General features: G+C 34.7%; 1 protein-coding gene across 5 annotated transcripts in view; it reads right to left on the bottom strand.

Moving 5' to 3' along the window:
* Positions 1-24,544, bottom strand: part of LOC143238724 (spondin-1-like) — a 130,346-nt gene that overhangs the window by 85,352 nt on the left and 20,450 nt on the right. For 2 of the 5 annotated variants that reach the window (XM_076479206.1, XM_076479209.1), the window contains exon 2: positions 1,340-1,503. Coding sequence is in view for 3 of the 5 variants with exons in the window: in XM_076479205.1 (XP_076335320.1) it covers positions 1,340-1,589 (250 nt within the window). In the remaining 2 variants the exon portion in view is untranslated. Of the gene's footprint in view, positions 1-1,339; positions 1,707-24,544 lie in introns of those variants that run through there. The other 3 variants (XM_076479205.1, XM_076479203.1, XM_076479204.1) reach the window with 3 other exon arrangements.

The following is a 24,544-nucleotide window of genomic DNA, read 5'->3' as shown; positions in this document are numbered from 1 at the left end:
TCCAGGCATGTTCGCCCGAACTGAACCCCATTGAAAATGTTTGGGGGTAGATGGCAATGGAAATGTATAGAAATGGACGTCAATTCCAAACAGTGCATGATCTTCGTGAAGCCATCTTCACCACTTGTAATAACATTCCAGCCAGCCTTCTGCAAACGCTTATATCGACCATGCCAAAGCGAAAGTTTGCAGTTATTCGCAATGACGGTCGTGCAACTCACTACTGAGACCTCTTGTTGGGCATTTCCTACCCTGTTTAGGACATCTTTTTTGGTATGGTCTTAAACTTTTGACCAGCTAGTATTTAGGCTAATTTCATAGTGTTCACATTTTCCCTATTAAATGCTAAAAATAGTTTATTTTTATTTTCCCTTTTCTTATTTTCATCTTTCGAAGCTCTACTCAAATGAGTGGTTGAGTCTAACAACGCATAATACATATTTTTTTCTTCATGTTCATTGGCCTTAAGAATTTGGCCAGCGGTGTATGACGACAAGCAGAAACTGACATGTGATAAAATAATCATTATCTCACAAGAAGCAAGATTACACAGTTCCAAGTTGAATGGACTCCTTGACATATGGTATACAGGGAACAGAATAACCAGTTGAATAGGCTTCGTTACACATGGTATACGGTAATGTTACAACCATCTGAAGACAGTGGACACAGCAACTACGTGACCCACCTGGTTATCCGAAGTAAACAGTAAAATAACAACCACTTAAAGGAATCTCGTTGCAGACAGCAGACAATCAATATAGCAACTAGTTGACGTATTTGATTATCCGAAGTAAACAGTGAACATAACTAGCTGATCTACTTGGTTTTCAGTCTGGCATGGCCAGGTGTTTAGGATGTTCGACTCGTAATCTGAGGGACGCGAGTTCGAATCCCCGCCATACCAAACATGCTCACCCTTTCAGCCGTTATTATGTGACAGTCATTCCTACTATTCGTTGGTAAAAGAATAACCCAAGAGTTGATGGTGGGTAATGATGACCAGTTGCCTTCACTCTAATCTTTCACTGCTAAATTAGGGACGGCGAGCGCAGATAGCTCTCGTGTAGCTTTGCGCGAAATTGGAAACAAACCAAACCAAATCCACTTGGATTTTCAAAGTAAACAGTGAACATAACTAATACACGTAATGCACGTTACATTAAGAAGTAATGGAGAGTAAACAAAGATTACATGACAATGTATATTTAAATAATTTATTTTGGTAAAAGTCATTGTACTATATGACAAATTGGTTAAGTTTGTCCATCAAAAAAATTAAATTAATAAAAAAGATTAACGTGATAATTATAGATTAGAAGCAGTAATGATATCTTACCAGTATAAATCTTGTCCGGTATATATTTTTTAGGGTCTCCAGATATTTTGACTTCAAATCCACCATCACCTAAAGATTTTTTGCTCCCTATTCCAGCAGGTTCCCGTCGACACTGTCGTCCCGTGAGCTGCTGCAGTAGGTATGGTTGTGTAGAATGATGGGCACTGGAAAAGTGAGGAGCTACAACTACCAGCATTAACGAAACGGTAAAACGAATAAACAATCTAATTCTAGTATCTGTGGCGTTCATTGTTGCTGAGTGAAAACTCACGAGCGGATCCCAACGATAACGTCTACACTCGTGTTCCGCTCGAAGCGAACAACAAGACTTCACGGTCTGACGTACTCCTATAGTAATCTACCTTCCCGTCATGTCTCGCGTGATATATATGTTTTTTATTATTATTCCAGAAGCGCCTAGTTTCTCATAGGCCACGCAAGAAGCAGAAAAGTTTGGTTGCTAAAACCTTTAATAATTTAAAATAATGGTATCGGTAGTGAAGAATTTTAATACAACTACAATTACACCTTACATGTTTCTTTTTTTTTACCAATCAAAACCAAAACTCATATCTCTAACAACATATTAGTAACCTTTTTACCTGATTATATATCACTTTACACAATTAACTGTTATGTTTTTCATTCTCAACATAGTTCAATGATTATTTTCATGAACTTTATAAGTTGATAAATATTCTGCTTATTGTAAAACTTTGATCTCTGCATTAGATTCATATGTCGTCATGTCTATACATATATTTTATATATCCTATTAACATAATTGTACTGTATACCTTAGTTACTTCAGTTGATCACTAACGTCTTGAATAACAGGTTACTGATATTAATGTATATTGTTGCTCGGTTACTCAACATAGAGTCTGGTAATCATGATTAGTGTGTACTATTGTTCGGTTATTGGACATAGAGTACGACTTGTTTGTTTTTAATTTCGCTCAAAGCTACATGAGGACTACCTGAGCTTGCCGCCCTTAATTTAGCAGTGTAAGATTAGAAGGAAGGCAGCTAATCATCATCACCCACCGCCAACTCTTGTGTGTTTGTTCTTAGAGTCTTGCCATAATTTATTGCTGATAACCACATGTCTAGATATTTCAAGAATTTGTGCCCTCGACAAAAGATCATTCTGGTCTCCAAATGTGTGTTTGCTCTTAGAGTCTTGCCCAAATTTTATTGCTGATAACCACATGTCTAGATATTTTAAGAATTTATGCTCTCGACAAAAGATCATTCTGGCCACCACACGTGTGTTTGTTCTTAGAGTTTTTTTTCCATAACTTATTGCTGATAACTACATGTCCAGATATATCAAGAATTCATCTCTCGACAGAGAGATGCTGAATCTAAAACCTTCGAGAACCATCACGTTGTAGATGGTCGAAGAACATAGAAGAATGTTAAGTATATTTGACAGGAACCTGAGTATTTCCCTAAACTACAGAAATAAAAAACTTCAGCTTCTTTCGAGTACCTGAAAAGAAACTGTGTGTTGTTTCTAAGTCTTTGTATGTTGAATGTGTTGTTAGGGCGTGCGATATTTAAAATTAGAAAGTTTGTTGTTGTTTCCCTTTCCCTCTTTTTCATTTATGAATTTCGTACTAGGTATTAGTTATTTCTTCTGTCGCTGTGTTAATGACTTCAAAAGTTGGTATTTGTGGAAACGTTTTGACGTACATCGAACCTGGCTTTCTGTAATTTTTGGTGACTTCATAGAAATCTCTCACCATTGTTTGTTATTTGTTTTGTTCGTCTTTTAATTTGAAAAGAGCCAAAAGAGATATTTTGCCTTATAGTTAAATGATGCAAATGCACAGACAGCTGGCCTAACGCTAATCAGTTTTATGTATTTTCAAATTACCATAAATATTTGGTGTTCTAACATTTGCATTTCTGAGTGTTATTATATTTCTTATGGCTATTCTTTTATATTTAATAAATCCATAGGGTTTTAAAGGGACAAAGATTAGCTTATTAGCCCATAAGGATGCCCCCTCCAGCTCCCAACTGTAATCACCCTTTTACCACTCATGTATTCATCCAATCTTATCTTGAACTTGAACTCAGTTAATCTTCTGCCCCAACCATCCTTAAAGGCAGCTCATTTCAAAAGCCAAACACCCTGTTTAAAAAGCAATACTGTCTAAACTACAGACGAATCCTACGCTACCAAAATTTGAATTTATGACCCCTTGTCTTATCGTTTTACTGCTAAACACAAAAGGTTTGATGGTTCTATATTAACAATACACTTACTAATCTTAAACACTTCAATCAAATCTCCTCTGACCCTTCTTCTCTCCAGAAAACAAGTTTAGAGATTTTAAGTCTCTCCTCATAGGATAATCCCACCATTCCAGGTATTATCCTAGTGGCTCTTCTCTGCACGTATATTAACAGTTCAATGTCCTTCTTGAGGAGAGGAGCCAAGAACTGTACACAGTACTCTAAATGAGGCCTTACAAGTGATCTATACAGTAAAACAATAATATTCCTTGTCGTTTATTCAGTATTTCTATGGACACTACCCAAAATCTTATTAGTCCTATTACTCGCTCCAGTGAATTGTTTAGACTACTTACGTGATTTTTCGAGCACAACACCAGGATTTCTTTATTCAGCCATATTATTTAAAGTGTTCCATTTAAATTGGAACAATAATTTGAATTGTAATAACCTACATCCATCACCTTACATTTTGGATAGTTAAACATCATCTGCCACGTACTGGCCCAATGCATCAAATGATCTAAATCTCCCTCTATGTCTGCAACATCTTTGATACAGTTAGCTGCACAAACATCCTAATGTAATCTGTAAACCTCTATATCTTGTTAGTCACTCCAGAGTCGACATCATTAATATAAATCACAAACAGCAGAGGACCCAGCACAGAGCCCTGAGGCACATCCCTAGTAACTGTGGTCCAGGCAGATATAACTTTATTTATTACTACACCCTGACTTCTACTCTACAGCCAATTTTCTATGCAAGTTAATAACATTTACCTCACATGCACAAAATTTATTTTTGTAACAAGTCTTTTGTGAGGCACCTTTTCAAACGCTCTCTGATAATCCAAGCAAATCAAATCCACAGTATTTTCTTCATCAACTCTTGCACTTTCATCCTCAAGGAATATCAAAAGACTTGTTAAACAGGACTTTCCTTCAGTGAAACCATACTGGCTCTTTGACACTATATCAAACTGTTTTAAGTGACTCTGAAATGCATCTTTAATCACACTCTTCAAAACCTTTCCAACTACTGATGTAACATTAACTGGCCTATAATTGCCTGGACAATGTTTATCACCTCCTTTAAATATTGGACTAACATTAGTCAATTTTCCATCTTCTAACACTCTTTCACTACTTAACGACCTATAAAAATATATTAGCTAGCAATTTATAAATAAAATATTTACGTTATTTTAAAATACTAGGATATAATTTATCTGTTAGAACAGAGGTTTTAGGTTTCCCAACTTTTCTCATACAATTTCAAAACATAAAATGATACATTTTGCGCCAATATTTTCAACCATACATTAAGTGCTCTTGTTAAGGCATAACACTTGTTATCTCTTGTTTGCCATTCATGATCTTCCGAGATCAGCTCCCCACTATCATTTTTAAGAGACCCGATCTCCATTCTAACATTTTGCTTATCTATCACATATCTAAATAATTCCTTATTGTTTTTTAACTTCCTCAGCCAACCATCTTTCATACATAGTTCTTGCCTTTTAACCCTTCTCTTTAACTAACTCTCTTGATTTCCTATGGCTTTCTAAGTCTTTATTATTTCCAGTAAGTTCAAATTTCATGAATTTATTATGCTTATTCCCAACATGATCTCTTAAACCTATACAAACTTATTCCGCTTCGTGACCTTTTTATTTTTCTATAGGGTATATGCAAGTTCTGTATGCATTTCAGTTTTTTCCTAAATGCTTCCCACATCTGTTCAAAATCCCTTCCCAATCTACAAAAGCCTTATCATGTCTCATTCCACCAAAATTTGAATAGAGATTATTTAGTTTGTTTCCGTATGTCTTGTTCAGGTTTTCTGTTTATGTTGAAGAATTTTCTTTTATGTTAAGCACATCAGCTGTTCTATGATATGAGTTATATTGCCTTTCACTGCCGTAATTTTTAAACTGTCTCTACTGAATATTTTTAGTGCAGAGATTTCGTGTTTTGTTAAGCTTCTTTATGTTTTTGTTGGTTTGGAAACAAATACAGTTTGTTCCCTTTGAAGGCTCTAAAATAGTTTTAAAGGGTCTTTCGTTGATTTTAAGGGGAAATAAATTATTTTATTTTAAAATAGTTTCTCAGATTTTGATCTACAGTTTGTTCCGTGTTTGTATTATTACGTTGTTTTAGGAAGCTTAACGCTAGTATTTTTATTTTAATATTTATTTATTAAGTTTCAGATAGGACTTAAAAACTTACTTTTAATTCCAGGTTGGTGATTTAACGGGGTAAATAGCAAAGTTCAAATGCTTGCTGATAATATTCTTTTTGCGTTAGTTAAACTTTGCGAATTACCTGTATGTATATGTACTTTTAATAAATTACGATTTTAGCTATGCTGAAGGAAATTCTCAGAAAGCCTGGTATGGGTATTAACACTTTTATTGATAAGGAGAGAACAACGTTTAATCTTCAGGTTCTGAGATACAGCCTATTCTATTGTACGTTACGATCCCTTCCAAGGGTTTGTCAATTTGTATAAGAATCAGGTGAAGCTTCAGGAACACTGTAGTGTTGCAACGTATAAACATAACTGAAGTATAGTAAACCTATAGAAGATTGTTTGTTTTAGAATTTCGCGTAATGATACACGAGTGCTATCTGCGCTAGCCGTCCATAATTTAGCAGTGTAAGACTAGAGGGAAAGCAGCTAGTCATCACCTCCCACCGCCAACTCTTGGGCTACTCTTTTATCAACCAATAGTGGGATTGACCGTCACATTATAACGCCCGCACGACTGAAAGGGCGTGCATGTTTGGTGTGACGGGGATTCGAACCAGGATCCTCAGATTACGAGTCAAGCGCACTAATTACCTGGCCATGCCGGGCACCTCTAGAAGAGTAATCACTTTAAAAGAAAAAGTAAGAAACAGTGTCGCAGATGGGGAGAGACAAAATATTTGAAATTTTCTATACCCTCAACGCATGAAATTTCTTTAAACAACTGTCTTAAGCTTGTTATTAAACTACAAACTAAGAATGCAAGCCAAAGATGATTAAAGTGCAAGAAACCAAATACTTAAACGTCTCTAAAAAAATAACAGACGTAATCAGTTTTCTTCATACACAACATTTTCTCTGCAACATAAATAAACAAATATATAGATATATATAATTGTGCAATTTCTCTCAAAGGTTAATGCTAATGGCATCAAACAGACGTAATATTATTCAGATGTAAGCACGAGATACATATGATCCAATGGCAATCATGCATGTATTAACAACACGTTTCTAGCTGGTCATAAAGGACGTGTTTAATTAATATATTTAAAGTTCCAATGTTTTTTACTCTTATTCTTCAATGGGTAGCCACACACCCTTTTCCACCTCTTAGTTGTACCTCTGGTAAGAAGGATACGATTCCTTCAATCAAGTGAGGAACCACGTCTAAAACCGCTCCGTCTATTTAATGGTCCAGTCTTCACGTGACATTATCGTCCGAACTTTGATTACAAGGGTTTGTAATTCGTAGCCCTTTTTCGAAAAACGCGCTCCACGCTACGAAAGTAACGAACACATTCTGTTGTTCAATGAGACAACAGTAGTCCAAGAATTGGCGGCCGATGTTGTTAAATAGCTGTACCAGTTCAAAATTAGAGAGGACTATACACAGATAGCCATTGCGTACGTCTGCGCGATATTCTAAACAAACAAAAGATGTGATATTTTATAATTCTTCTAAGATTATTATTTCATTGTATTTGGTACCGAAGGAGAATTAATTTGTTTAAGCTAATGTCATGATGTAATGATTCTGTTATATGTGTGTGTGTGTATGTATGTACATATACATATATCTCGAATGTGTGGAGCTTTCTCTATCAACGGCCCGGGTTAAGGCGTTCGACTCGTAATCTGAGGGTCGCGGGTTCGAATTTCGGTCGCACCAAACATGTTTGTCCTTTTAGCCGTGGGGGCGTTATAATGTGACATTCAATCCCACTATTCGTTCGTAAAAGAGTAGTCCTAGAGTTGGCAGTGGGTGGTGATGACTAGCTGCCTTCCCTCTAGTCTTACACTACTAAATTAGGAACGGCTAACACAGATAGCTCTCGAGTAGCTTTGCGCGAAATTAAAACAAAACAAACAAAAACAATCTTTATCAACGTCCCTGGTGGAGGTTTGTCATGCTTTCCACTAAAAATATTCGCTATATCAGCTATGGGGGCGTTATTATGTGACGGTCAGTGCCAATGCTCGGTGGTAAAAGAGTAGCTCAAGAGCTGACGGTCGTTAGTGATGAGTAGCTGCCTTCTGTGTAGTCTTACACTACTAAATTAGGGACGGATAGCGCAGATACTCCTCGTGTAGCTTTGCGCGACATCTAAAAACAAACAATAATTCTGTATCAACTTCCCTGGTAGAGGGTTGTCACATTTTAGCATTTGGTAAGTAAAACAGCTGATCAAAGAAGAAAAAACAGTTTGTTTTAATAAGAAGTCAAGTACATTTGTCGTTCTTTATAAAGCAGGTTTATACGCTTATTACTACACAGAGAATTTTGGTTTCTGAAATAACGAGTGACATACGGGGGAAATTTTCAGCAAGTTTTTTTTTCTTTTGTGCTCAAATTTTCTTATATTCATTAAATTAGTGTTTCTCAAACTTTTGTCATCCATTCTCCTCTGTAATAAATACGATTCTTGTGCCCTTCCCTTGTTGTTGTTGTTTTAAAATAAGTAAAATATTGAGTTAAGTAACGAGATTTAATTCATGTTTACACATTAAAATACTAAATGTACTTTAATAATTATTTATTCTTTTTATTAAGGAGAAATATATTAAGATACATATTTTTGCTTTATTGTACCATTGATTCTATCTTACTGGCTACCTCCCCTCCTCTTTCCCCGAGAGGTCGTTTGCAAAATGCTGCGTTACATTAACTTGTTGTGACAACATATTCTGTAAAATATATCTTCAAATTTCCAGACAGCTGTATTGCTCAGGCCAGAATCTGAGATAAAGGTTTTAAAAGTGATTGTAAAATTCATCATGAGATTTAGCACTGTGTTCAATAACCATTTCTATACTTCCAGAGTGGATTAAAGTAGCCTTATTTGAAGGTTTGTTAGCGGAGCGTTGTAGAAAATCTTTATCTCATAGAAACGTGTGTTATAAGCAATTTCTTAGCTGTTTGATAATGTACATATGTAACACAGACTAGTACAAAAGCGCCATACTTTACCTCGGGAAATACCATATAAACGGCGGTGACATTTTTATCTGGATTTGTTTGTTTGTTTTTGAATTTCGCGCAAAGCTGCACGAGGGCTATCTGATAATTTTGCAGTGTAAGGCTAGAGGGAAGGCAGCTAGTCATCACCACCAACAGCTAACTCTTGGGTTACTCCTTTACCAACGAATAGTGGGATTGACCGTAACATTATAACGCCCCCACAGCTGAAAGGGCGAACATGTTTGGTGTGATAGGGATTCGAACCCGTGACCGTCAGATTACGAGACGAGTGCTTTAACAACTTAATCACGTCGGGACATTTTTTTTCTGATAGAGAAGAGTTTTGTTTAATGTTCGGTAAAGTCGTTTGTTCATTTGTTTTAACCTACAGCTCTAAAATATGGTATATACACTTCGTCTGACGGAGAAAACTGAATCCTGAACTTTATTGCTATCAGTTATTCAATTTTACTGATCCAAAACCAGAATACACAATATACGGACGTTGCATAAACTACTACACTGGACGAAATAATTAAAGAGTAATATTGTAACAATTTATTTACGTCGAATCAAAATAACTGGTGTAATTAATTTCCAATGTTTAGTTAATTTTTTTGCCTGACTTGCATAACAATAAATTGAAAGAGGGAGTGGTGGGTGATTGGTGTTATTTTAAAATATTAGTTTTGGTCTTATTATATATAGTCGGAGTATTCAAAATTCAGAATACCCTAAACTATTTTGTGAAGTTTAGGTAAAATAAGTGTGACTATTGAGCTAGCTATTGGTGTTAATCAAGACAAACGTTCACCCGACTTCCATATCGACGAATACTATATTTGGGTCGTTTATAAGTAGTAATTGTCAATTAGAAAGATCTACTGCGGGTTGAGAAAGTACATTTATAACCAATGAACACTCCATCATCATCTTCATTGGGATTCCTTTCACGTTTTGGACCAGAGGAGGGGGTTTAGGTTCAGTGTAGACCTCTTCCTCCCTCTGAGAAATTGTTAGTTTGTTTGTTCCCTTGCCCCATGAATTAGACAAGGCACGAAAATGGTGTGTTAATGGACACTTCAAACGATTTAGTTTAGTATATTTTGAATTTCGCGCAAAGAGCAAAAGAAAAGTCGGCGGGAGGTGCTGTTGACTAGTAGCTTTTACTCTAGTTCAAAAATGGACAAACTTGCTTAATATAAGAGTCACATACGATAAACTTCAAATGTTTGAGAACATGAACAAATATTACACACACGTTTTTATTGTTACATACACATTTGTATATAAATATTAATAAACACATGTACGTAATAATATTTATCAATTATGTAGTTTTAAACTGTTAATTATTATTAGTTTCAATAATCATGAAGTACACACATATATACTAAGAGTTTTCAAAATACTCGCTGATTATTGTTTTAACTATATTGAGCGTATTTAATACGGTAATGAACTACGGAAACATCTAAAAATATGCAAATTTGCATTTCATTAACATTAAATGAAACTGCCAAAATTAAAAGGGGTAAAACAGATATTTTTAATTATATGTATTTGTCTTAGTAAATATCTAGTCATGACATGGAGGAAAATACGTAAAACAATAAAATTAGAGATATTTTAATCAGATACCACCTTACAAAATTTTAGTCTTATAATAATATTTTTCCAACACAAACAGACATTGGTACAATTATCAGGTTATTTACTGCTTGTAGAAGTCTTGTGGGTTTCCATCTTGGTTGTGAGTCGTTGAAATTTCGGCTGATTTGTTGTCAAGGCTGTAAGAATTTTCTTCAGGTGTTGGTTTGTAAGGATTGCACGATTATTCGACTTCACAAACTTCGTTACAGAGTACAGTGATTCATAGCAGTATGTTGTGCTGAAAATTGAGATGAGTCGCACACTGGTTTTCTTCAGTTCAGGATATTTTATTTTTGGAACTTGCTTCCAGAATTCAGTTGTAGAGTGGGATTTATAAATTATCTTTAGATCCAGGTCCTCCTATAGTTCTATTAGTTCCATTTCTAGAGCAGATGATTCTATAACCAGAACTTCGAGACTGGACAACCATCATTGATCACGTCAATCAAGAAGGGATTTACATGAAAGGGCGAAGCAGGGCTTCAGCTTCTGCGAGTCTTTAAACCTGTCTATGAAATTATCAAGCAGCCCTTTTAACTTATCATTGTATTCTTCCAGTTTGTGGTATTTTATTTCAATATCGGAGAATATATTTACTCTCCTTTTGAGATTGGGAAAGTAACTGAAGTTCCTTGACAATATTTCTCTTTGAAAAAGTTTTATTTTATTCTGAAAGCTGAAAATCGTCTGAGTAAGATCAGAAACAATCTTGTTCTTCCCCTGGGGTTCCAAGTTGAGAGTTTGTAGACGATTCATTATATCAGTAAGGAACATTAGATCTTGCATCCATTCATCATTTACCAGTTGAGGATAGAATTTCTTCTTTTCTTCAAGAAAAGTAATAATAGGCTCCAACAGATCCACATACCTATTTAAGACATTGCTGGTTGACAGCCACCTCATAATGCAGTAGAAAAAGACATCACTGGGTTTATCTTCAAGCTCCAGTTCTTCAATAAAATTTTTTAACTGTTTGTGGGTCTTCCCATTTAAGCGAATGAAATTGACAATTTCAAGAACAAATTTTATAACATCTTCATACTTGAAGTATCTGGCTGCCAGGTGTTCAGATGAATAAGGTAATGAACAGGAAGAAATTCTGGAAAGCTGGGATCACTTTTCATAAGTGCAATTAATCCTGCTTTTTTCCCCACCATTGCAGGTGCTCCATCTGTTGCAACACTGACGAGTTTATCCAGTGGAATATTAGCATTTTTAAGGCTCTGTCAAGCGCATTTTTAATGTTAACACCACGAGTTGTTTCTTTTAGTGCCACTAAGTACAACATCTCTTCTTTCACAGTTACATCAGATGAAGCATTGCGAACAAATACCGCCAGTTGTGGGTTATCTTGTATGTCTGTGGATTCGTCAGGGGCTAAGCTGAATGCAAGGAATTCTTCAAATCATTTTTCATTTTGCCTGCAACACCAACACTGATCTGGGAGATACGTCTCTGTGTTGTATGGCGTGAAGCTAGTGTTTGTGCTATTAGTCGCTAAAGTTGAATGTAATTTGGATCTAACACTGCAACAACTTCAGCTATATTTTTCTTAACAAATTCACCATCTGAATATGGGCATTTAGCATGAGCAACATTCCATAATATAACCAAACAAGCTTCAGTCGTTGTATCAACTTACTGAACATTGTCAACAATGTCTGCTGGCTACTTACTGATGACTTTAACACAGTTAACTTGTTTTTCCGTAATTTTGATTCAGGTGGATAATCAGACGAAACGTTTTGTGATTTGTTTCGTAGTGGCGTTTCAAGTTACTGGCTTTGTAATGACTGAGTAACACATTGCAGATATGACACAAAGGTTTACCTCCTTTAATGGTGAATGCAAAATCATCCTCCCACTCTAGCTTAAATTTCTGTAATTTGATGACGCTAGCTTCCTTCACAAAATTTTCACAGACACTTTTAAAAAATTAAAGTGAAAAGAAACAATAAGCTCCAACACCCACAACGCAACCGAACTCTATAGTGCACAGTATCATACTAACACTCTGCTAATCACATTGCCCGCAACACAGCCACAATCACGCGATCGCAAGCTACGCCCACTAAAACTAACATTGTCAGCACCGGCTTGTACAATTACTGATTCTCTAGTACAGTTCCTCTATAATACTTGTTGGTCCGAAATTTCTTTAATCACTGACTCAAATCTAGCATTAAAATTAGGATTTAAATTGTTAAATATATTTACTTACCATGAACATTAAACTTACGTTTTAATACAGTGGATTCTCAGTTTATACCCGACAAATAATTATAAAGCTTGAACATTGTTTATTTACCTTTTATATTAATTGTGATGCAAAAAGGAGCTCAGACAACATATTTCCGCGAGTCGCGGTTTGGCCGCCCCTTCTTCTAGTTTATCACTGCTTAGGAACGGCTAACGCAATTAGTTCTCGGGCTCGAGAAACTTTGCGCGAAATTCAAAATATACCAAACCAAATCGTTTATAGTGTCCATTAATGTACATAATATTTTTTGTTAATATAAAGCATTGGAGCTGTAAGTAGTTGTTCAAAATTGGTAGACACTACAACTTTCTCTTTTCTTTTCGTCTGGAGAGTTTCCCTGTTACTGAACCAACTTATAGGCAATCATTTGTTGTCACTCCTTTTAAAATCAATTTATATAAAGAAGAAATTCTCCTTTAAAACCAGATTCGAGGATTTCAGTTGGTATTTCAAGAGCATATCCTATTGTGTTTTCGTAGCAGTTTTAATTTTCAATTTATCCCACAGTTACTGCTTGTGTATCTTGACGCATGTTACATAATAACTATGAGCTGCTCTGTTAATCACAGAGAATCGAGCCCCGGATTTTAAAGACGTGATTCTGTAAACTTACCATTGAACCACCAAGGGAAGTCATAGTTGTACATTGTTATTATATGTATTTAAACAATGGTCGTTGAGAATAGAGAACTGATTAAACTACTCTTATATCAGTAATCTTACATCTGTGATTAGCTCTGATAAGTTCCTAAAGAATCTTAAATTTGTTTATTATTTTTTCACTGATATTATTTATCAAGTAGTGTATTACGGAATATCAGTTTTTGTATCTGTAGATTGAATAGTTCCTAAAGAAACAAAGCAATTTAAATGTATTCGTTTAGCCACATTCGTATTAATTAATATCATTATTCTTTTCACTTTCAGTCCTGGCATGGCCTAGCGCGTAAGGCGTGCGACTCGTAATCCGAGGGTCGCGGGTTCGTGCCCGCATCGCGCCAAACATGCTCGCCCTCCTAGCCGTGGGGGCGTTATAATGTGACGCTCAATCACACTATTCGTTGGTAAAAGAGTAGCCCAAAAGTTAGCGGTGGGTGGTGATGACTAGCTGCCTTCCCTCTAGTCTTACTCTGCTAAATTAGGGACGGCTAGCACAGATAGCCCTCGAGTAGCTTTGTACAAAAACAAAAAAACAATCTTTTCACTTTCAACTTTTAAGAGTACTAAACACAAGCAAGACAAACGACTGTTTGGGAATTGTTGTGGCGAGGAAGAATACAATTTGAAATTAAAATATTTTCATTATTTCATCTTTCGTATACGGGCAATAAAAATGTGACGTTTAATCCTTCAAAAATAACATTTAGGCGCATAATGTGAGCCTTGATTTAAAGCCTTCTTTTGACTGTACAAGTTTCCTCCTTAATGTGTAGGCAGAATATTAGTAACTTGAGCTCTCTACTTTTATTCCGTAAGGGTCTAAACGACCGACCTAAATCTCTACTCTTAATTTGATGCAGAACACAATAAATTCGATAAATCAAACTAGAAGCTTTAGGTTAAATAATTTGCTTTCTTTAGACTGTCTTAATATATTATCTGTTATGATAGTGGAAGTTTTTGCATCGAAATGTTTTTTTAATGTTAATTAAATGTTATTACACATATAAAAGAGGTTAGATATTGAATTGTGTGTTTTGGTTATCTTAATTATTTTAGTAACTGAGTTGTGTGGAGTAAATATAAGTGAACTTTTTATAATGTACTTTTATTCTAGAAATTAGCAAGAATCAGGAGCATTGGCTATTTAATTAGGGGAAGTTGGTAGTATGAGATGTACAGTAATGTTAAATGAAGTGATTAATCTGCTCAGTAATTACTAGTCGCTTCTCCGAAACAGGGAAACATGGTTTACGTTATATTGTTCAAGTGAACAGTTTCGCTTGTTCGATTTCACGTGAAATCTTCTTGGCTGATAAGGGAAGAAGTGTACGTTTCACTGGAATAAATGGATTGAACGAGAAGTAGCGTTAATGTGCTCAAAGAAATAAGTCAAACGAGTATTGAATCATCAGAGCAAGAATCCGGTGACCTTCAATTAAGAGCTAAGTTTCAAATAGTGATATTTGAAAAGGAAGCGGCAAAGAGAATTTGGAGAAGTGGGCTGATAAGATAAAGTGGTAAGCACTGTTTATGTGTAACATCGGGAATAGAAGTTAGAAAAGAATAAGAAAACTGAACTGAGTGTTTCTGGTGAGATTAAGGAAATACTTCACTTGAAAGAGAATCTAGAGTAACGAAACAGTTCGTAAAGTATGTATAAGAGGAAAAAGCACTGTAGATAGTTTATACATAATGCTAGGTTCAGAAGGTTTGTTTGATTTTGAATTTCGCACAAAGCTATACGAGGGCTACCTGTCCCTAATTTAGCAGTGTAAAGCTAGAGGGAGGGCAGCTAGTTATCACCACAAACTGCCAACTCCTGGGCTACTCTTTTACCAACGAATAATGGGATAGACCGTAACATTATAATGCCCCAACGAGTGAAAAAGTGAGAATTTTTGTCATGATGAGGATTCGAACCCACGACCCTCAGATTACGATTAGAGTGCCTTAATCACCTGGCCATGCCGGGCCAGTTCAGAAGGTAAATCATTATAGAGAGTTTATATGTAATGCTAGGTTCAGAAAGTAAAGCACTGCAGAGTTTATATGTAATGCTAATTTCAGAAAGTAAACCACTGGAGAATTTATTTGTAATGCTAGGTTCAGAAGGTAAAGCATTGTAGAGGGTTTATATGAAATGCTGAATCCAGAAAGTTAAGTTTAGAAAGAAAAATTCTAATTAGAGTATCAGGTAGGAATTATCACTGCCTATGGGGTGAGCTAGTTCGAATCTTTCTCTGAAATAGTACTTCTAATAACTCCTTAATAACTTATTAGAGCATTATAATACTATACAGTATTTCATTGTATAACAATACCTATGTGGTGACTGAGTCATAAGTTCTGTGAATATCATAAAAAATAATATCGAAAGAATAGTTCGTTTTTATTTAGATACACAAAGTGTTCACGTTTTGAAGTACATCGAACCTGGCTTTCTGTAATTTTTAGTGACTTCATAGAAATCTCTCACCATTGTTTGTTATTCGTTTTGTTCGTCTTTTAATTTGAAAAGAGCCAAAAGAGATATTTTGCCTTATAGTTAAATGATGCAAATGCAGAGACAGCTGGCCTAACGCTAATCAGTTTTATGTATTTTCAAATTACCATAAATATTTGGTGTTCTAACATTTGCATTTCTGAGTGTTATTATATTTCTTATGGCTATTCTTTTATATTTAATAAATCCATAGGGTTTTAAAGGGACAAAGATTAGCTTATTAGCCCATAAGGATGCCCCCTCCAGCTCCCAACTGTAATCACCCTTTTACCACTCATGTATTCATCCAATCTTACCTTGAACTTGAACTCAGTTAATCTTCTGCCCCAACCATCCTTAAAGGCAGCTCATTTCAAAAGCCAAACACCCTGTTTAAAAAGCAATACTGTCTAAACTACAGACGAATCCTACGCTACCAAAATTTGAATTTATGACCCCTTGTCTTATCGTTTTTACTGCTAAACACAAAAAGGTTTGATGGTTCTATATTAACAATACACTTACTAATCTTAAACACTTCAATCAAATCTCCTCTGACCCTTCTTCTCTCCAGAGAAAACAAGTTTAGAGATTTTAAGTCTCTCCTCATAGGATAATCCCACCATTCCAGGTATTATCCTAGTGGCTCTTCTCTGCACCTATATTAACAGTTCAATGTCCTTCTTGAGGAGAGGAGCCAAGAACTGTACACAGTACTCTAAATGAGGCCTTACAAGTGATCTATACAGTAAAACAATAATATTCCTTGTCGTTTATTCAGTATTTCTATGGACACTACCCAAAATCTTATTAGCCCTATTACTCGCTCCAGTGAATTGTTTAGACTACTTACGTGATTTTTCGAGCACAACACCAGGATTTCTTTATTCAGCCATATTATTTAAAATGTTCCATTTAAATTGGAACAATAATTTGAATTGTAATAACCTACATCCATCACCTTACATTTTGGATAGTTAAACATCATCTGCCACGTACTGGCCCAATGCATTCAATGATCTAAATCTCCCTCTATGTCTGCAACATCTTTGATACAGTTAGCTGCACAAACATCCTAATGTAATCTGTAAACCTCTATATCTTGTTAGTCACTCCAGAGTCGACATCATTAATATAAATCACAAACAGCAGAGGACCCAGCACAGAGCCCTGAGGCACATCCCTTGTAACTGTGGTCCAGGCAGATATAACTTTATTTATTACTACACCCTGACTTCTACTCTACAGCCAATTTTCTATGCAAGTTAATAACATTTACCCCACATGCACAAAATTTATTTTTGTAACAAGTCTTTTGTGAGGCACCTTTTCAAACGCTCTCTGATAATCCAAGCAAATCAAATCCACAGTATTTTCTTCATCAACTCTTGCACTTTCATCCTCAAGGAATATCAAAAGACTTGTTAAACAGGACTTTCCTTCAGTGAAACCATGCTGGCTCTTTGACACTATATCAAACTGCTTTAAGTGACTCTGAAATGCATCTTTAATCACACTCTTCAAAATCTTTCCAACTACTGATGTAATATTAACTGGCCTATAATTGCCTGGACAATGTTTATCACCTCCTTTAAATACTGGACTAACATTAGTCAATTTTCCATCTTCTAACACTCTTTCACTACTTAACGACCTACAAAAATATATTAGCTAGCAGTTTATAAATAAAATATTTACCTTATTTTAAAATACTAGGATATAATTTCTCTGTTCTAGGGTACTTATCAGATTTTAGGTTTCCCAACTTTTTTCATACAATTTCAAAACATAAAATGATACATTTTGCGCCAATATTTTCAACCATACATTAAGTGCTCTTGTTAAGGCATAACACTTGTTATCTCTTGTTTGCCATTCATGATCTTCCGAGATCAGCTCCCCACTATCATTTTTAAGAGGCCCGATCTCCATTCTAACATTTTGCTTATCTATCACATATCTAAATAATTCCTTATTATTTTATTTAACTTCCTCAGCCAACCATCTTTCATAAATAGTTCTTGCCCTTTGACCCTTCTCTTTAACTAACTCTCTTGATTTCTTATGGCTTTCTAAGTATTTATTATTTCCAGTAAGTTCAAATTTCATGAATTTATTATGCTTATCCCTAACATGATCTCTTAAACCTATACTGACTTATTCCGCTTCGTGACCTTTTTATTTTTCTATAGGGAATATGCAAGTTCTGTATGCATTTCAGTTTTTTCCTAAATGCTTCCCACATCTGTTCAAAATCCCTTCCCAATCTACAAAAGCCTTATCATGTCTCATTCTACCAAAATTTGAATAGAGATTATTTAGTTTGTTTCCGTATGTCTTGTTCAGGTTTTCTGTTTATGTTGAAGAATTTTCTTTTATGTTAAGCACATCAGCTGTTCTATGATATGAGTTATATTGCCTTTCATTGCCGTAATTTTTAAACTATCTTTACTGAATTTTTTTAGTGCAGAGATTTCGTGTTTTGTTAAGCTGCTTTATGTTTTTGTTGGTTTGGAAACAAATACAGTTTGTTCCCTTTGAAGGCTCTAAAATAGTTTTAAAGGTTGTTTTGTTGATTTTAAGGGGAAATAAATTATTTTATTTTAAAATAGATTCTCAGATTTTGATCTATAGTTTGTTGATATTATTTATTTATGTTGAATATTATAAAAAAATAATATCGAAAGAATAGTTCGTTTTTATTTAGATGCACAAAGTGTTCACGTACTTTGTATCATTGATGTGCGTAAAAATATCTTTTGGTTATAAGTCTGCTTTAGGTGGGCAAAGACTTCCATCATCAAGACTCGTTTGAAAAATGTCATTTATAGGGCATACCCGCAGATACGGCTAAGGTGTGTCGTCAAGCCTAATTGCTGTCTTACTTTTTCTTTAAATTTAATTTCGACTTTAAAGTCGTCTTTTTTGTTTACAAATTTACATGTCGTTGTTGTCGGCAGAGCTGCATTCGTTCTACTAGGAAAAAGAAAATTACTGACATATGAAATGATGTACTTGGCTAAGGTTACTAGTTAAGTCCAATTTACTCGTACATGTTCTGAGTGAATGTGACGTTTCCGTCCATTCTAATTTGTTTAAGATCCTGTCCAGGGCCAATTACCAACAGAGCTTCCGAATAAAGCAGTTTGCTCATTTATAACCTGAAGCGAGAAATCAATGTTCTTAGTTCTACATGTACTTTGTTACTGCAGCTTTTAGAAAGGTATGGTTTGGCTTGTTTTGAATTTCGGGCAAAGCTACTCGAGGGCTATCTGCGCTAGCCGTCCCTCATTTAGCAGTGTAAGAATAGAGGGAAGGCAGCTAATCATCACCACCCACCGCCAACTGTTGGGTTATTCTTTTACCAACGAATAGTGAGATTGACCGCACATTATAACGCCCTTACGACTGAAAGGGCGAGCATGTTTGGCATGACAGGGATTCGAACCCGCGACCTTCAGATTTCGAATCGAGTGCCTCAATCATTGGCCATCCGGGCTTAGAAGGGTATGGTATGATATTGAACTCAAAAAGTAACGATTTGTTTAATGTATACGAATATATATATATATATATATATGTGTGTGTATGTAAAAGTGGACCAAATACGTTTTTATTTCCGTTCTTTTTTCACTCAATGTTCAAGTTACATAGTTTGTTTTTTTTACATAAAAAGCAGGTTTAATTTATTTAGAGTGTGTACTTTATTTATAATTAAGAATAATGTATAGGGTTAAGCAGTACAAGATATATCTATATATATACACATTTACATATATCTTGCACTGCTTAACCCTATACATTATTCTTAATTATAAATAAAGTACACACTCTAAATAAATTAAACCTGCTTTTTATGTAAAAAAACTGTTTAACTTGAACATTGAATGAAAAATAAACGGATATAAAAACGTATTTAGTCCAATTTTATTTTAAAATAATCCATGTTTTTCTTTTTAAAAACTGGAGCCTTATTAAAATCGTACTTTTTCGAACATTAACCAAAAATACTGCATCGTGATATTGAAGAATACAGTAAACACTATAATAGTAGGACGAGTGTTATGATACTTAACAATACAGTAAACACAGTAGTACGAGTGATAATAATAATACTTCTTCAGTCATTACTGCATTTTTTATCATTTTACGAGCTTGTAAGTTTCGTTTAGTACAAAGCTACAAAATAAGCTATTATCTTCAGTCCACAACAGAGAATCGAACCCTGGATTTGAGCGTTACAAGTTATAAATTTGCCGATTGACCAAATAGGAGATATTTATTTATCAAATTTACACTTCGACACGATATAGAGATGTTTAAGTATTCAGTTAACTTTGTTTTGCACTAAGGTAATCAACCATAATAAATTTGTATGCTTTAGAATATTTCTTTTCAACGCCACTAAACTACTTTGGGTGGTTTGATAACATGTAAATGTACAGTTACAGTTACTGATTCATTATCATTCATTGGTCTAACTGGTTATTTATTTATTCGCCTCACCAAAACATGAATTTCAGTGAAGAAAAGTTTAAATAAAGAATTGATCTATTTGTTGATTTATTATTACATCTAAATCAAACAAACTTCGTATTCCACTACTATGTGAAACCTAATTTATTTCCTTTCCTCTTCTTAGTAGGACTGAGCTTGTGAGTTTGACGAAACTAGTATGTTTTAGCAGAATTAGCGTATCAGAGAATAAATCAGGCCTCTACATAATATTTTCATTGAAACTTACATTTTGGTGAAGAAAGGAAATCAACATATCGTAATTGGTACTAACCTCCATATGCAAAATGAACATAATGAACTAATGCTTTAAATACGAACATACATGAATTATGAATGAACTAAAACTAGTTTTAGAACTTTGTAAAGTTATAGAGAGGGCTATCTGCGTATAGTCGTCACCTATATTGATAAAGTCAGAAGGAAGACAGGTTTTCAATAGTACACGTTACCCAAACCGTTATTTTTTGGGCTACTTTTGTCTGAGGGAGTAGTCGGATTTAACCGTTAATCTTAAGGTACGTCCAGTAGGCGCATCTTAAACCCTCGAATTCACAGTTCGATTAATTAATATTAATAACTCCATTTCTAGGTTAGGGTTAATATACAGAAATAGTTTTGGATGAATTATTAACTTGTCACGTACATTTCCATTGGTTTATTTGTTTTTAGAGCAAAGCTACACATGGGCTATCTACCTACACACTTTTCATTGCGGGGGATCGAACTCCGGATTTTAGCGGTGTGAGTCCACAAACTTGTAACCGACCCAAGGGGGGAGACATATCTGTAGGTATTTCTAGTTGAAGAATCGATACAATTAAAACTCAAAACTGTTCAGAATAATATGAATGTATAAATTGAAAATTATAAAAAATATATATTTAATTATGATAATATGTCTAGTTAATGACATTAATTGACAGAGTAAAGTAAAAAGTAGCTTGCAGAAATTTAAAAAAATCTGTCAACTTTCTGCGTGAATTTAATACAGAGTAAGATCAGTGATGTCGAGAAAACCCACTTGCAAAGAAAAATATATATGTGAAAACGGCTCGTTTTGTTTGAGAAAAATTTTTACGTACAGGAGCGAACAACGTTTTGACCTCCTTAGGTCATTTTCAGGTTCACAAAGAAAGGAAGAGGTAACTGACCCGAAGCTGACCGCATGTTTGAAAGGGATTGTGTAACTGACTGTTGGAATGTAGAGGGCGAGCTTAGATGTTTGAACATATAATTTTGTATTATTTTATTATTATTATTTATTATTTTATTTTATTATATTATATTATTTTTAATATAGGTACAAAGGTGTTTCTTTGTATTGGTTTATTTTGGGCTTTGAGATTCAAAGAACATACAAAGTCACATTCACACGTTTTCGAACAAGTCAAAATAAACACAACATAACCATAGAAAACATTCAAATACTAAATAAAGAAACAAACATAAACAAACGCAAAATTAAAGAAGCCTTACTTATACAACAACTCAAGCCCAAAATAAACCATTACAAAGGAACACATTTATACCTATATTAAAAATAATATAATAAATAATAATAATAATAAAATAATATAATAAATAATAATAATAATAAAATAATATAATAAATAATAATAATAATAAAATAATATAATAAATAATAATAATAATAAAATAATATAATAAATAATAATAATAATAAAATAATATAATAAATAATAATAATAATAAAATAATATAATAAATAATAATAATAATAATATAATAAATAATAATAAAATAATATAATAAATAATAATAATAATAATATAATAAATAATAATAAAATAATATAATAAATAATAATAATAATAATATAATAAATAATAATAAAATAATATAATCAATAATAATAAAATAATATATTCAAACATATAAGCACGCCCTCTACATTCCGACACTCAGTTACACAACCCTTTTCAAACATGCGGTTAGCTTCCGGTCAGTTACCTCTTCCTTTCTTTGTGAACCTGACGATGACTGAAGAAGGTTTGTACATATACAGAGTGAGATCATTCAAACAGCGCTGAGATTTGTACGAAATCAACTTTTCGTATTACTGCGCATATTCTTGTAGTTTCTCGTTTAAAAACATGATAAATGTTGTTGGTCTTTTATTCCACATGTATCTTTCTTTGTGTAATTGATATTCAAAGTTATTATTTTTCGCCGGCTTCACAAGCTACCTACATCATCAGAATTTCCAGCAGGTTGTGATTGAACAGGTATTTACATCAATGTTCTACAGTTTTGGTGCGCAAACGGCGGGGGGCATCCTCTAAAGGGGGACATGGAGAGTCGATATTGGAGAGTGCAACTGTGATTATCTGCTCATATAAATTACATCTGGAAATACAAATTAATTAATATAGTAACAACTAACATGGGAAATGACTGGGGAGGGGCAACAGAACACGTGTTTAGAAAAGCGAGGCGCTGTTGGAACAACAACAACAAAACTTTTTCGCGCCATTGCCCTATAAGTAAAGTTAACCTATTGCAAATATCATTAAAATTCTGCAACTTTTGTCCTAGCTACGTCAACTACTATGCATGGCCTATAGCTATACACCCAGCTGCAACAACTGCTACCTATTTCCTAAAGCTGAAATCAAGTGTCTACAGCTAACACCTGTTGTAATTAACATTCAGGGTGGATACCACAACTGACATACAGAATTGGCGGCAAGTAGAGTAACACCATCCCTTTCCAAGCCACAAATATCTTTGGTCGAGAACCTTCCTTCCTTAATGTGGATATACTTAGTTTTGCGTGTGTTTTGTGTGTTTTTTATTTTTTTACAATTCTTCTACACAAAATTTGTGACTTCCTTAAAGAAACTCTCCTGACAAACTAGCATCTCCATATGCACCACATTCCTTCCAAATATTATTCCACAGAGGTTTATATCAGTTTAGATTCTGTTGCGCTAAATCAACTTTACAGCGTACAAACACTATGTTTATGCTAATACTCTAGCGTGAAGCCGTAGATGCGAATCATGACCAGTGTTTAGCAGCTACAGATAGAATTAAGGCTGGTGAAGTATCAAATGCATTTACCAAAGAGAACTATTTGTGCAACGAGATGGTTAAATGTGATGGAGTCAAGGGTCAGAACATTTCGTAGAAAAGAACTTTCAAATTTTCTGCGTAGCTAAGTACTTACAGAAGAACATTTTTCACCATCATATTTTAATACCATATCCCGGACCAGTCTGGAACAAAGCCTTTATCCTTAATGTAAATACCATAATTATGAAAGAGAATCTTCAACCTCGAAAATCGATCGTGATAAAGCTGGGAAATTCTCCTGGTGCTGTTTATCACGTAACAATAAAGGGATTTAAAGTTGGTGAAGAGACACAAACTTCCAAACAAGCCGGGAAATACACTGACTGCTAAGCAGTCAGCAGATTCAGGTGCAGCATGTGAGGTCAGTTACGATATTTCGTTGATGATAGCGAAATCTGGCCGACCGTTCACTGATGGTGATTTTGTCAAGCAATGTATGATTACTGCATCGGAAAAGTTGTGTCCGGAAGCAGTTCGCAAGCTACAGACGGTGGCATTGAATCGTATGACAGTTTAACGAAGAATTTCACACCTCTCATCAGACGTGACAAGGCAGCTTACAAATAAAGCAGCTAACTTTGTCTACTTCTCTTTGGCAGCAGACGAGTCGACTGACATCAGTTCAACAGCACAGCTACTAGTTTTTGTTTGTGGTGTGTCGTCATAGTTTGATATCACAGAGGAACTAATCTGCATGGGTTCCATGAAGGGTCAGACAACTGGGTCTGCTCTATTCGAGGAGACAGTACGACTGTGTAGTAGTGTTTCACTGGAAACTGGTAAGTGTAACAACTGATGGGTCACCAGCCATGACCGGAGAAAGTAATGGGCTGGAAGCACTGTTGATGAAGCATCAAAGAAAGCAGAACAGACAGTTGGTGAAGTTGCACTGTATTATTCATCAATAGAACCTGTGCAGTAAAGAACTTGGTTTTCAGGCACTGATGGGATTAGTGACGAAAACCATTAATTCCATCAAATCACGAGGGCTCAATCACCGTAAGTTTCAAAGTCTTCTTGAAGAAATTGATTCAGACTATGGTGACCTTGTGTATCACTGTGAAGTACGCT

This window comes from Tachypleus tridentatus, chromosome 13, assembly GCF_004210375.1.
Source record: "Tachypleus tridentatus isolate NWPU-2018 chromosome 13, ASM421037v1, whole genome shotgun sequence".
In the NCBI taxonomy this organism is placed as follows: Eukaryota; Metazoa; Arthropoda; class Merostomata; order Xiphosura; family Limulidae; genus Tachypleus; species Tachypleus tridentatus.
This window is presented reverse-complemented; position numbering and strand designations above follow the sequence as displayed.